Below are 12,486 nucleotides of genomic sequence, written 5' to 3'. Positions count from 1 at the left end.
CAAGATGATCTCAGATGTCTATTTGGTCCTTTGACATTTCTGTGGGAGGCTGTCTTTGTCATTTACATGAAAGTCCAGACTTATATTTCTCTGCAAAATAGTTTTAAAGCCATTTTATGTCCAAGTTTTAAGTGAACAGGTTCGATTGTTAGAAAGATTAATTTCTTTCCTGAATCCAGTGTGGGATTCAATTAAGATAGGCAGCAGCAACCAAATGCTTTTTATTGTCAGTGTGTAAAGTTAAATTAGCTATCACTGCTGATAACTCGCTGCATTTCTAGTTTATTTCGACACCAATCATGGGCTAGTTACTCAAGAACAAAATGAGCCTAAAACTTTCATAAAGTGTTGCCAGATTTATGCTTTAGCAAGCTGAAAAACACTCTATCTATTTAATGTTTATCAAGTAATTAAAAAAATGTGAAAATCAAATTGTAAATCTATAGTAATTCTAACGTAGTTCTTCTTTTGAAAGACTTATACATGTTGCTTGTGACAGCATCAGACTCACACAAGATGAGCATATTTGAATATTAATTGCACAGCGCTGACAATTTCCCAATCAAGGATTCAAACTGCCACAGTTTCATAAATTGCAGTAAAAAGTACCTTCAATTCTCAAACAGATTTCCAGTCGACAACAAAGCTTTTGGTTTTTTGTTTTTTTTTGCCAAAAAACATTTATGAAAACATTCACAATGGTTGCCACATGTGAGACTTCTGAGTCACAGGGAAATATTACATATGAATTTAATGTTCTTCTATACCCCTGCCTTTCTTATTTCTTCTAAAAACAGAGTGGACAGATCTCTCATATAAAACTTTTGCATACCTAGTAAATATCATTACATTATATAATATTATTTGTAGTGCTAATATAAAAAATATTTTATATTTCTGATTAGTCATGTATTTAGGTAGTAAGCATGGAAAACAAATTGCTTCTATTTCTTTAGATACAACTAAAAATAACAGTGAATGCTATAAAAACAACTGAAAACTAAACTGGTATTAGACTTTTTGTGTGAATAAGCATTTGTAATAATAACATGGGCATAAGTACCTTAGGAGTACATCTTGTCTATTACAAATATCCAATTACATCAAAACATCCCACTGTTAGTTATGGGTTGGAGTTTTTATAGACCTGGCCTAAACATAGCTGAGGGAATGACACATTGCTTAACAAAGAAAAAAAACTCATCCAAATGCCCTTAAATACTAATTTAAGGGCATTTAAATTAAATTGAATTAAACATCATTAAATGCCCTCATTTTGCCAAAAATGCACCACAGAAAGTCATTTCTGCCTGTTGCCTTCAAGCTTTACAATGCCCAAGTCTGTGGTAATTGATTTAATTTTTTTCTGTTCTTATTTCTAGGTTATTTATTGATTAATATATTGCATGTGATTGCATGTTATTTATTTATTTGTTTATATGTAGCCATTTTGAACTCTTAGGTATATATATTTTACAAACTTTGTATTTATTACCTAAGATGGAGTAGCTTTCAACAAATAAGCAATTTCCCCTTGGGGAGCAACAGAGTATATTCTATTCTATTCTATTCTATTAAATGAGCACTGTGCAACTATATGACTATTGCAGAGAAAATAACAAAATATCTTAATAAAAACAGTTCACTAGATCATTACAATTTTTTTTCCTTTATAGGAAAATGTTTGCACATTTTCCAAATGTAATTAGTATTTAAAGTGGTAAAATTGTATGGATGTATGCAGTGCCTTGCAGTACATATTCCCTTACTTTTTCACATTCTGACAACTTAAGTGATGGAAGAATAAGAATACATATTTCTTTTTACATTTTTTAAATAAATCATTTATCATTTGAATAATAATATGAAATATTAAATAACATATTTATTTTTAAAATAAATAAAAAATCTGATCAACCCCACTGAGTCCGTATGTCGTAAAACCATCTTTGTGTCTCAGTTCTACACAGAATAATGTTGTTTCATAACAGTTTGCCAAACTTCAGTTCAAACACAAACCTGTAAAGATATTACAAAAGGTAACTTAATGTTATACATCGATGACATGCCATTGCATGAACAAATTATCTGCTCGATAATTTTAGAAAATGCTGTTAGTGACGCTGAACAACGGGAAGGACGTAACACGTTACGAAACAAGCAGTTTCGGTAAACATCGTCATTTTCCGTGAACGGTTAAGGATGGAGGAAGAGGGACGCAGGCTTCTCGAAGAGGGAATAAGAAAGAAAGTGATAACTCCCGGAAAAGGAGACCTGTCGACCTTCCCTAATGGAACCAAGGTAAAAAGTACACTCTCGGAGCAGGAACGGGTTGTGTTTTGGGTCTAGACGTTTGTAACCGACTCCGACGAAGCACGCTAGCAACCAAAATGCTACCAGCGATCATATCTCTGCCAAATATTCCGAAATATTTGCTTCGACGAACATTATACAAAAACATGCCGGACCTATACTCATAACCTGTAGACTTTTCCGGGGAATAATGTGTTTGAAATAAATAACTGTTTAATAAATATATGTTAAAAGCCTGATTGATTTTCATCTGTATGTTTTTTTTTTTCTACCATGGTAAGCTAGTGGGAAAGACAGACGTAATTATGGACGCTGATTCGTTGGCACGCCATGTCAATTACTTTCCCCACATTGTGATTGGTCAGAATACGATGACGTCAGGACCCTGTCTAGACCTGTCAGAGAGGAGCACATTTTTGTGTTGTTTGTGGGAAAACTAAGCAGTCAGCTGCCCTGATGTCTCAGAGGTTTTAACCAGCCTGCCTGTTCGTGTTTGTTTTTGTGTCAGGTTGTCTTCCATTATCGCACCAGCCTCTGCGACGGCACAGTACTGGATGACTCCAGAACCATGGGCGGCCGCAGCAAACCCTTGGAGCTCATCATGGGCAAGAAGTTCAAACTGGCTGTGTGGGAAAGAATAGTAATCACCATGAGGAAAGGCGAGGTCGCAGAATTTACCTGCGACACCAAGGTAAGAGTTCTAGTCATGTTGGTGATGCTGCAACGCGATGCATCACTCTTCATAGCCTTAAACTTTTTCACATTCATTTGTGACTGACTGACGCATAGTAGCACATGAATGTGAAGCATTAGGAAAATGACACAGAATATTCCACAATTACCTAACATCTGAATTGATTTGTATGCTCTGGATTTTATGTGGCGGTATCAGAGTAAAGGGGGCTGAATACAAATGCATGGCTCAATTTTTAGGTTTTATGTAAAAGAAAAATAAATAACAAAAAATATGCATCTCTTCCAGTTCACAGTCGTTCACTGCTTTGTGTTGGTTTATCACATAAATTCCTAACAAAATATATTGACATTTGTGGTTGTGAGGTGCCAGAATGAGGTGGGGATATTTTTTCTGTATATGTGCTGAGATGTTAATATTTTTCAGTGCGGGTTTGCTTATTTTTGTCTTGTCTGTTGGCAGCACACGGCGCTATACCCACTCGTGTCCCAGTCCTTGAGAAACATAAGTGTTGGTAAAGACCCTCTGGAGGGCCAGAGGCACTGCTGTGGCATCGCTCAGATCCACTCCCACCACTCCTTAGGGCACAAAGATCTGGATCACCTTCAGGCTAACCCACAGCCTCTACTGTTTGCCATCGAGCTGCTGGAGGTGAGCCAGCAGTGGACAGTATCTAGTCCTCACACCTTTTATTAGTTAGTATGGGATGCACATCATATGCAAATGTGTGCGTATCTAGTTTCCTAGATTTTCCAGTAGATCCATGTTTTATTCTGACCTAAGAGCATTTATTGAAAGCTGCTTACTTCGTCTTCTCCATGTTTTGTTTTTTTTTACTAATGTCTGTTTCCAAAACCCCCATGCTTGTATTTTTTTCATAAAATAAAAAAATATATAAATTAATTTGGGGAATAATTTTTAAGTAATTTTTTAGAATACTGATGTGATGTGTATTGTGTCAGAATATTTACATTTTTTGTATCGAACCGATGTTTATTTGTTTGAAATTGCGTAAGGCCACTTTAAAGCACAAACCAAAGTACTTAATGCAGAGAAGAAAAAAAAAGAATGAAAACCTTAAACATGAGACGTAAAATATTTAAAACTGAATGACAAAAATATTAGTAAGAAAACCTGATATGGATGCAAGATAGTAAAATAAAACTTCTAATTCTAGATTAAAAGCTAAGCAGGGAAGGCTAATTTTAAAATGGCTGAGGCGTTTCTGAGAAATGCCTTGGATGCAGCTCTAATCAAATCAAAGTGACATGTACAAGAGATGAACTTCATGAGAATCCAGTCGTGCTGCTGACGTCTCTGTCTCTGTCCCAGGTCCTCTCTCCCGGCTCCTTCCAGCTGGACATGTGGGCCATGACTGACAAAGAGAAGCTGGACTCTGTGCCTCATATCCATGAAGAGGGAAACTCACTGTTTAAACAGGGCAAAATTAAGGAGGCTTCAGAGAAATACTACAATGCCATTGCCTGCCTCAAAAACCTGCAGATGAAGGTTTGGGAACAGTTTAGTTGGAACCTGCTGAGTTCGCTGAAACTAGAGTGAGGTTTGTGACATGTGTGTGTGAATTCTGAATCAATCTGCAGGAGCATCCTGGAGATGAAAGCTGGGTGCAGCTGGACCAAATGATCACACCGCTGCTGCTCAACTACTGTCAGTGCCTGCTGCTTCAGGGCCAGTACTACGAAGTCATTGAGCACTGCTCCTCCCTGGTCTTTAAATATGAAGGTAAAGTTATGACAAAGTTCAGACCATTTGCAAAAACACTTTTTTCCTAGATGAATAGTAGCTGATTCTGTGTAAGAAATCTTTTTTTTCTTGGATATGTTTTTATAGATGTGAAATTGTAATAGATGTTTCTTTAAAAAAAATTCCTTTGGAGGTTTCATATATGTCCTTGGGACATGTAATGTTAATATAGTTCATATTAACATTTTTACCAAAACTTTGTCCAGGTGGACATTGCAAGTACTAAAACTATGAAATGAAAATATGTAGGAACCCTGGTATGTCTCATTCAGTATAAAAGTATGTTAATTTATTATTTTTAACCGTCAGATCAACATGTTGGATTTATTTACTTAATATATTGATATCTACAGCTAATTGTCTCCATTAGTTCAGGTATGTTGTAGGTCTTAATATTAAATAAATTGGATCATATGTTCCAATAAAGTTTGTCAAAATTGGTTTAATTTAGTGATTCTTCTTTGCCTGCCATTTTTAACCAGATGTTTCTCTCAAGTGGCCTTCAATTAGTTGAAATTAGCAAAAAGTTTTGTTTTAAGTAATTGGCTGCTGAGAACAAAAGCTGTATCACCAGTGAACTGTAACATTATATCGAAGAATTCACTCACTGAAATGATCAAACAAACTTCACACCAGAGAATAAATAAAACATTTGTTTTGACTGAATAGCTCAGGTAGTTTTGACAGCTCGCCTCACGTGCACTTACATTTTTAACGCCCTTCCTCCCAGATAACGTGAAGGCCTTCTACAAGCGGGGAAAGGCTCACGCTGCAGTGTGGAACGAGAAGGAGGCTCGGGCAGACTTCGCTAAAGTCTTGGAATTGGACCCATCTCTGGAAGCGTCGGTCAACAAGGAGGTGAAAGCCATGGAGGAGAAACTGCGCTCCAAGCAGGCGGAGGAGAAGGGTCGCTACAAAGGCCTGTTTGACTTCAAAACGATGCCAGCTGCAGCCACTACAGTCAGTCCGATCTGAGTTTGGCTTCTGCATTCGCTTTTCACCAACTAGTATGAATCTGAAGAACTCCTCTTCTTTCTTTCTGCAGGGCTGAACCCTGACACTGATCGAGAAGAGGATACCAGTGGATTGAGATGGAGCAGCAGGAGAGCGGTCCTGCTGTTTTAGTTTTGTCTGTGCACTTCAGCCAAACATGTCGCCAATTTGCTCCTCTTCAGGTTCACACACAGGCACCGGAAGCATTTTTAGCCGTACTCCTCTGAATTCACGCTGCGTAAATGTGAAGCCGTGGCTCTGTTTGGAGTGTCTGTAATTTCCTGCGGAGTGGCTAATTCAGTGCTGCATATCTTTCATTTTAAGGGAACACCTTATTTATTTATTAGAAAGCCATTAACTGATTCAGAAATGTTTTAGTTAAGGATTTGCTCCAGGTGATGAGCATTCAGATTGTAAACCTTAACCTTTTTTCCCCGTTTCTCCAGAAACTAATATTTTTTATAGAATAAAACATCTTCCCCAGCATTTTCACCAAGTATGTCAAGCAGAGCCTTTTATTTCATTGTCAGTATCTCCAATCCTGTTAGATAAACTTTGTAATCATTGCTCACAATTAGTAAATTGTAACTTCATACAGATGCTCCGTTTCAGTTTTGCTTATATGCACACACCTTAAAGTCTAACTACTCAAGCACTAAGTTCTTGTAGAAGAGACTGGACCTTAAGCCTCACTGGTTTGTGACAATCACTAAATTGAAATTATCTCCTATATACTTATTTCATGTATTGAATTAAAATATTTACATTTAGATGTGCTCTTGATGTATTCAGCAGACACTCAGCATCTTTGTCAGCTGCTTTGGAGAAGATGTGCTTTTCTGAACTGTTAACAAGGTGGTAATGTAACTGTAAATAAATTTGCATTTAATCCCCAATCTTGGATTTGTTTTTGTCTTTTTAAATATTACTTAATCAGATTGCTTCTCTTAAAACTGGGAACGGGATGGGATTAAACTATGCAAAGGTTTTTAGAAAAGTTTCAGGTTCAAAACCAGACAAATGGTCCATCTCTCAAAGTCCCTTCAATTAGATGCCAGAAAACATACAAAACAAAAGAAATAGTTTTTCCTCTTATTTAATTAAGATATACATACTGAATTGCAAAAATCTGGTTTACAAAATTTCCTTGCTAACAAAATGACTTGATGTAAAAGGTTTGTGGGAATGAGGGAATTCTAATGTGAGCTTACTTGACAGTGAAGATTTTCAAATTAAACAAAAGACAGGTGCAGTTTTAACATTGATTGTATCATTAAAAAAGCCAACTTTCCAAGTCAACTTACACTGTTAAATGCATTTTACCAGAGGTTTACCAAAATGACGAGCTTAAATTTCACATTCTTACAGTAGGTACAAAATTGGTTTTGCATATGCCCCACATGTTGTAGAAAGTGTAACAGTAACATAATTTAATGAAATGTATCAAATATTGGAAAGGGGAACACAATGCTCCTAGAAACGCTCACAAATAAAGCTCGGGGTGGGAGGATGAGCTCTGGTTGTAAAATGTCCAACCAGGATCATGATGAGGACAACGGGTCAGGAGGGGATTCTTTTCCAAAAGGGTTATGTGCGGGCGCTTCTCTCGGTTTCTGCGAGACACTCTCTGACCAGTGCACGGGCGTGGATTATACCTGAATGAGAAAACACAGAGCATCCAATTAAATGAGAGGAATACAACGAAGCCAAGAACGATTGTTTGTGATGCAAGATTTGCATAAAACAAGAAACCTAAAGAAATTAATATTATTTTTACAACGTGCCACAATTCCTATAATTAAGAATGCTACAGAGTTCCTTCTTCAAAGCAGAAAGCAGTATTCCTGTGGTGGCAAGATTAAGTCATTTTGCAAAGAAGAAAAGTCAAGCTCCAGATACGCAGGGCTGGAAATTTATAGAATTGATCCATGAGCCCCGAATACAGATAGAAAGTGCAATGCGTCCAAATCGATTGCAAGACATTCTGGTGTCAGATCTTCTTTCATAGTGCAGATTGAAAACACAGTCAAACTGCAGCTGCAGGCATTGATCAACTCTTCATGACACCCATCCACATTGACAGAGCTGACAGCATCAAATACCTCTCTTTAGCCTCTCCATTGCACTCTTGCTGCCAGCGTATGTAGGCCTGATCTCACGACTCATCTCCTCGATGACAGACAGAAGCTCGCTGTAGGTGGATCCCTGGGACACTTTGACAGGCTGGTGGAGGAAAAGGAAGAGGGGGAAAAGGAAAACCCATCAATATTTGTCGCTGTTGTGAAATCATACCACCAATCTGCAATAGTGAAGCAACTAAAGTGGCTCTGTGAGGCTCTTCAACAGGACGGGTAGTAATTTATAGTCATGTTTTGTTTTTTACCAGACGATTAAGAGTTGATTCAGAATTCAGTTTAAAAATAAAAAAAATTAAAATTTAGCTCTAGGTAAAATAAATAACAAAAGCTAACTGTAATCACAACTTGCATTAGTAATCATAGGAAAGTTTTGCCTGTTGCATAGATTTAGCCCAATGCAAGTGAGTAAAAAGTCAAAACAGAAAAGACGTAGAGTTGTTTTTTTTTGAGTGGAGATGAAGACGTACCTGAACAAAGCCCATAGAGGGGGGACCGAAGTCACTGAAAGCTGGTCTAAAGTTGGATGACGACGGGAGTGATGGAGAGGGAACTGAAGACCCTGTGTGGAGGAAAGCGACACAGACTGTTTATCTCAAGCTTTGCCATCACCTATGAGAAGGAACATCCTTCTCCAACCCTAATAAGATTACCTTTAATTATGAAAACATAACAGTAGCCAATTGAAATCACATTCAAGCCGTCTTGTACCTGGCGGTGTATGGTTGGAGCCAGACGGAGCGGGAGCGATAGGTTTATAACTCATGGCGATTTCACCAGGCAGCTCCAGGTATGATGTGCTGCTTCCTTCAGTCCCGTCAACCCAATGCTTATACAGCTTTCCTGGTGGCAATGAGCTCCTAAGAGCTGCTGCAAAAACAATTACACACAGTGGGAATAAACTTTACAATCCATCTCTACTTTTTTTCTTTAGCAAATTTTCAGGTTTTACAGATCAAAATGGTAAATTTAACTTTTAAACATTCTAGTAACTTACAGATGCTCCAATTTTAACATTAACACTTAGTCATGCAGCTCACAAACTAAATGATTCACAGCCAAGCGCAGTCTGACTCTAACTTAACAAGTTCATTTGTTTCTTGCTGTTAAGATAAGCTGCTGATCAACAATGAATTTCAATCTGTTAAATCAGTGATTATTAGCTGACCTTAATTTAAATTGTCGTATTTGTTAAATTGTGGTAAATTGTGATAATCCACCAGTGGAATGTTAAAATGTGGTTTCTTTTTTTAAAAAGCTCCTTAGTGCTTCTGCAAATGGCAAATAACTATTTTAATATAAGAAAAAGCATATCTGATAAAAGCAGCCACAGCTCATTGCTCCCTCCCACTGCTTCATGATTTTTTTCATCTCAACTCCACATGTATGTTCACACAATCAGCCAATATCAACAGCTGATATAAATATAAATATTGCTGCTATGGACATTTCACTGACCTTTCGATACCTTGGAGAAAACAACCACACCTTTGACTTCACCACTGCTTTTCTGTTTCCGTTAAACTCCCCACAATCCTACAATCCTATCACTCTATCAGATACCATATGACCAACCCATTCCAATCCAGAAACATACGGCAACAAGGTGGAAATAAATATCGTTGTTAATTTTGGTCCAGTTTTATTACCGAATGTAAAAAAAAAGAGACTAATATCAATTGATATCAATGTTGGTACCAAGATACCATGCATCACTAATATGGAGTATAGATATTCATAAAATTTTAATGCCTATATAGATAGAGGTTCATCAAGCATCATCAGGAAACATTACAGGCTCAGCAGTAAACTGTTCATAATGCATCTGCTGATGCATTATGATCTGAAAAAACTCAACTGAAAAAACTCAAAGAGCATTTTCAGTATCTCAGGCAGAGAGATAACCGCATTACACAGCATTACACCTGCTGTGTAATGCGGTTATGAGACGACAGAGAACATTCTGAATCTATTTCACTGCTAAACTGTGTGAAAGTACCATACTTAGAGAAATGGCTAATTTTGTTTAAAAAACAAAACACAGGGACTGTTGGGGTTTGGATAATTTTGTCTGCCCTCACAACAATGTTGAAATCTGTAGGGCTATGAAGACGGGACTATTATTATGAAAAGCGCTTTCTAGGAAGTGTATGGTAGGTTGTGTTAGGCTAAAGAATTTTTCTTTACCGTAAATCATAATTAGTATCAGTATTTATATTTGATATATATTACTGACATTATAAGTACCATTCACTCCCACCTACCTAACACTGCTTTTACCGTCTCTATATCTTTATTCCAGACCCGTTTGGTCTGTGACTAGGTCTTCATGAAACTTTATTCACAAGTTCTCCAAAAACTCTGCTGGGAGCTTCACAGATTAACTAAATCTTTTATGATAATAAATTAGACAAAGCTCAACTTTATTTACTAGTTCTGTGACTTCAGGAGTAAAGGGATCTTGATATACATTTATATATTTCACACTCTGCCACTTTCGAATTATTAAAAGTTTTGAAAACCATGAGTCACAAATATGTGATACTTTGCCTTGGTCAGTAAAATAAAAAGAGGTTTCTGTTTGTAAGGTGATAAATTGTAATAATGTGTAAGGGAAATACATTTTTTTTCTTACATATCAATGTATTAAAATGCTACTAAAATGAGAGATAATCGATATTTAATCGTTGCAAATTTCATAACTTTAAAGTTACTGCACATAATTTAAAAACAAAGGATTATTTTTACTTTAAAAAGATGAAAAGAAATAAAAATACGCCTATCCTTTATAACTTTAAACTCTTATGATCTGTTAACACTTTACGCAGCCTTTATATGTCACTATAAAGAAACAATTACAGCCATGACTGTACATGTGTGACAAGTTTAAGTTTGTCAGTCGTTTTACTCCCTTTAAATCTGGCTCTTTGTGTGTCATATCTTGGATTTCACGCAGTCCTTCTCAGTTCTGAATGTGACAGCTCTCGGGTGACCAGCACCCGCGAAGGAAAATTACTGAATGAAACAAAAGCTGACGTTAGCTTTAAGACGAAGGTAACGTTAGCAGGATTAGCATTAACCGGTTAGCAAAACAACACAGGGGAAACAAAGGAGAAATAAGGGCTCTAAGTACAAAGTATCACCTTACACGATCGGCACGTTTATAACAACTAGCTATCCACACATGTAGACTCCAAAACGGGCTAAAAAAAGATTCAAAACAAAACTATTTCTTTACCTTTCTATGAAGAGCTGAAATCTTTAGTTGGATGTGAACCTCTTCCGCTATGTGTGAGCATGCGCACAAGCGAAGTATAGTGTAGTGTTTTTTCTTGTTTAGCGCAATTTGATTGGTTGCTAGCGACACCTATTACGTTTGTTGGTAACGGCGTCAGTTTTAGGCGTAGAACCCAAAACAAATTTATTTCAAGCAGTTTGAAGACAGTTATAACTATTTTGTTAGCAGTGAAACAATAATAAAATAAAAACTGAATCTAAAGACTGTTACCCTTTCCCCAAATTGGATTTCCTGTCACTTTGTTGCTGTTACACAGCAATTTTCATCATTTTCATCATTTAAATAATTACAATTATTTAATACACTAACACATTACTATTACTACTATTACTACTACTACTACTACTACTGTTATTGTACCAACAACAACAACAAGAATACTGCTTATATCTTATTCTTACTGTCAAAGAGGGGCTGGTTCCTATATCCAGTAATTTTCAAAATAGATCTGATACACTCAGGATAGGTCAGAAACAAGAAACAAACAACCAGGCACTCATTCACAATACCCAAGGGCAATTTAGATACGGGAACCAGCTATCATGTTTTTGGAGTGTGGGAGGAAGCCGTAGTACACCTGGAGCCTATTAAAAAAGAAGAAAGGCTGTAAATGACTTAATGGATGAGCATTGTTGTGATAATGTGCTGAAGGCGTAGTGTCAGGAAGAGCAGGAGCCAATTTCAAGGCTTCGAATTGCAAATTTTGTTTGTGTTTGATATAGCATTTTAATAACAACTAAAGGTAATTACTCATGGGGGGATTGTGGAGAAGGTGTTAGAAGTTTGTTCTGTAATCAGAGGGTTGCCAGTTCACATCCCTGCTCTGTCTGTCTTAGTGCAAGTACAAGTAGGTTGCCGCCATCAGCATGTGAATGTGTGGTGAATTACTGAATATAGAGTGAAGTGCTTTTGGGGTCCTCTGGACTTAATAAAGTGCTATCCAAGTACCATTGCCATTTGCTTGTGAGTGCACTTTTCATAAAAAGCAGTTCTGCACATACTCTCTTATATTAATTCTAATAATATTCATTAATTAATCCTACCTGTCTGCTTCGGCCTTGTGGGCTCATGGCTGGTGCTTGGTACTGTATATTTCTTCTGACCTATAGTTACTTAGTTATATACAAATTTGAATTTTGCAACATTATATGCCAAATTGCCACACAATTCATTGACTTGATTGAGCAATAATTTACAAAGCCCTTTTTATCATCATTATTTGACGTCACTCATCATGAGCTAGTTTTTGTGAAGAAGTTGTAAATTTTTATACATTTAGCTATGTTTGT

The 12,486-nt window shown here is 36.8% G+C and overlaps 2 protein-coding genes across 3 annotated transcripts; one reads left to right on the top strand and one right to left on the bottom strand.

The window, feature by feature from the left end:
• Positions 1 to 2,169: 2,169 nt before the first annotated feature.
• On the top strand, positions 2,170 to 6,660 carry aip (aryl hydrocarbon receptor interacting protein). The gene is made up of 7 exons (XM_032563502.1): positions 2,170 to 2,301; positions 2,822 to 3,004; positions 3,470 to 3,658; positions 4,340 to 4,516; positions 4,609 to 4,750; positions 5,502 to 5,731; positions 5,817 to 6,660. Exons 1-7 carry the CDS (start codon positions 2,203 to 2,205, stop codon positions 5,820 to 5,822), a joined length of 1,026 nt encoding a protein of 341 aa, XP_032419393.1. The 5' UTR covers positions 2,170 to 2,202; the 3' UTR covers positions 5,823 to 6,660.
• A 184-nt stretch (positions 6,661 to 6,844) lies between these two features.
• cdk2ap2 (cyclin dependent kinase 2 associated protein 2) lies at positions 6,845 to 11,227 on the bottom strand. 2 transcript variants are annotated; one of them, XM_032563503.1, is made up of 5 exons: positions 11,138 to 11,227; positions 8,611 to 8,769; positions 8,370 to 8,461; positions 7,867 to 7,987; positions 6,845 to 7,419 (listed from the first exon to the last, which is right to left on the bottom strand). In XM_032563503.1, the coding sequence occupies exons 2-5, from the start codon at positions 8,663 to 8,665 to the stop codon at positions 7,352 to 7,354; spliced, it is 336 nt and encodes a 111-aa protein (XP_032419394.1). In that variant the 5' UTR covers positions 8,666 to 8,769; positions 11,138 to 11,227; the 3' UTR covers positions 6,845 to 7,351. The 2 variants fall into 2 exon arrangements, with proteins under 2 accessions (XP_032419394.1, XP_032419395.1); XM_032563504.1 differs by having other exon boundaries at positions 8,611 to 8,766; positions 11,138 to 11,196.
• Between the last annotated feature and the right edge of the window lie 1,259 nt (positions 11,228 to 12,486).

This window comes from Xiphophorus hellerii, chromosome 5 (assembly GCF_003331165.1).
Source record: "Xiphophorus hellerii strain 12219 chromosome 5, Xiphophorus_hellerii-4.1, whole genome shotgun sequence".
Classification (NCBI taxonomy): domain Eukaryota; kingdom Metazoa; phylum Chordata; class Actinopteri; order Cyprinodontiformes; family Poeciliidae; genus Xiphophorus; species Xiphophorus hellerii.
Note: the sequence above shows the minus strand (reverse complement) of the source record. Positions and strands in the feature narration are given on the sequence as shown.

Excerpts from the sequence above, each read along its gene's own strand:
- aip (XM_032563502.1), top strand. The coding sequence starts at position 2,203 with ATGGAGGAAGAGGGACGCAGGCTTCTCGAAGAGGGAATAAGAAAGAAA. Across the intron at positions 2,302-2,821 it reads CCTTCCCTAATGGAACCAAG|GTTGTCTTCCATTATCGCAC; the intron begins GTAAAAAGTACA and ends TTTTTGTGTCAG. Across the intron at positions 4,751-5,501 it reads CCTGGTCTTTAAATATGAAG|ATAACGTGAAGGCCTTCTAC; the intron begins GTAAAGTTATGA and ends CCTTCCTCCCAG.
- cdk2ap2 (XM_032563503.1), bottom strand. The coding sequence starts at position 8,665 with ATGAGTTATAAACCTATCGCTCCCGCTCCGTCTGGCTCCAACCATACA. Across the intron at positions 8,462-8,610 it reads CTCCAACCATACACCGCCAG|GGTCTTCAGTTCCCTCTCCA; the intron begins GTACAAGACGGC and ends TCCTCCACACAG. Across the intron at positions 7,988-8,369 it reads CCTCTATGGGCTTTGTTCAG|CCTGTCAAAGTGTCCCAGGG; the intron begins GTACGTCTTCAT and ends TTCCTCCACCAG.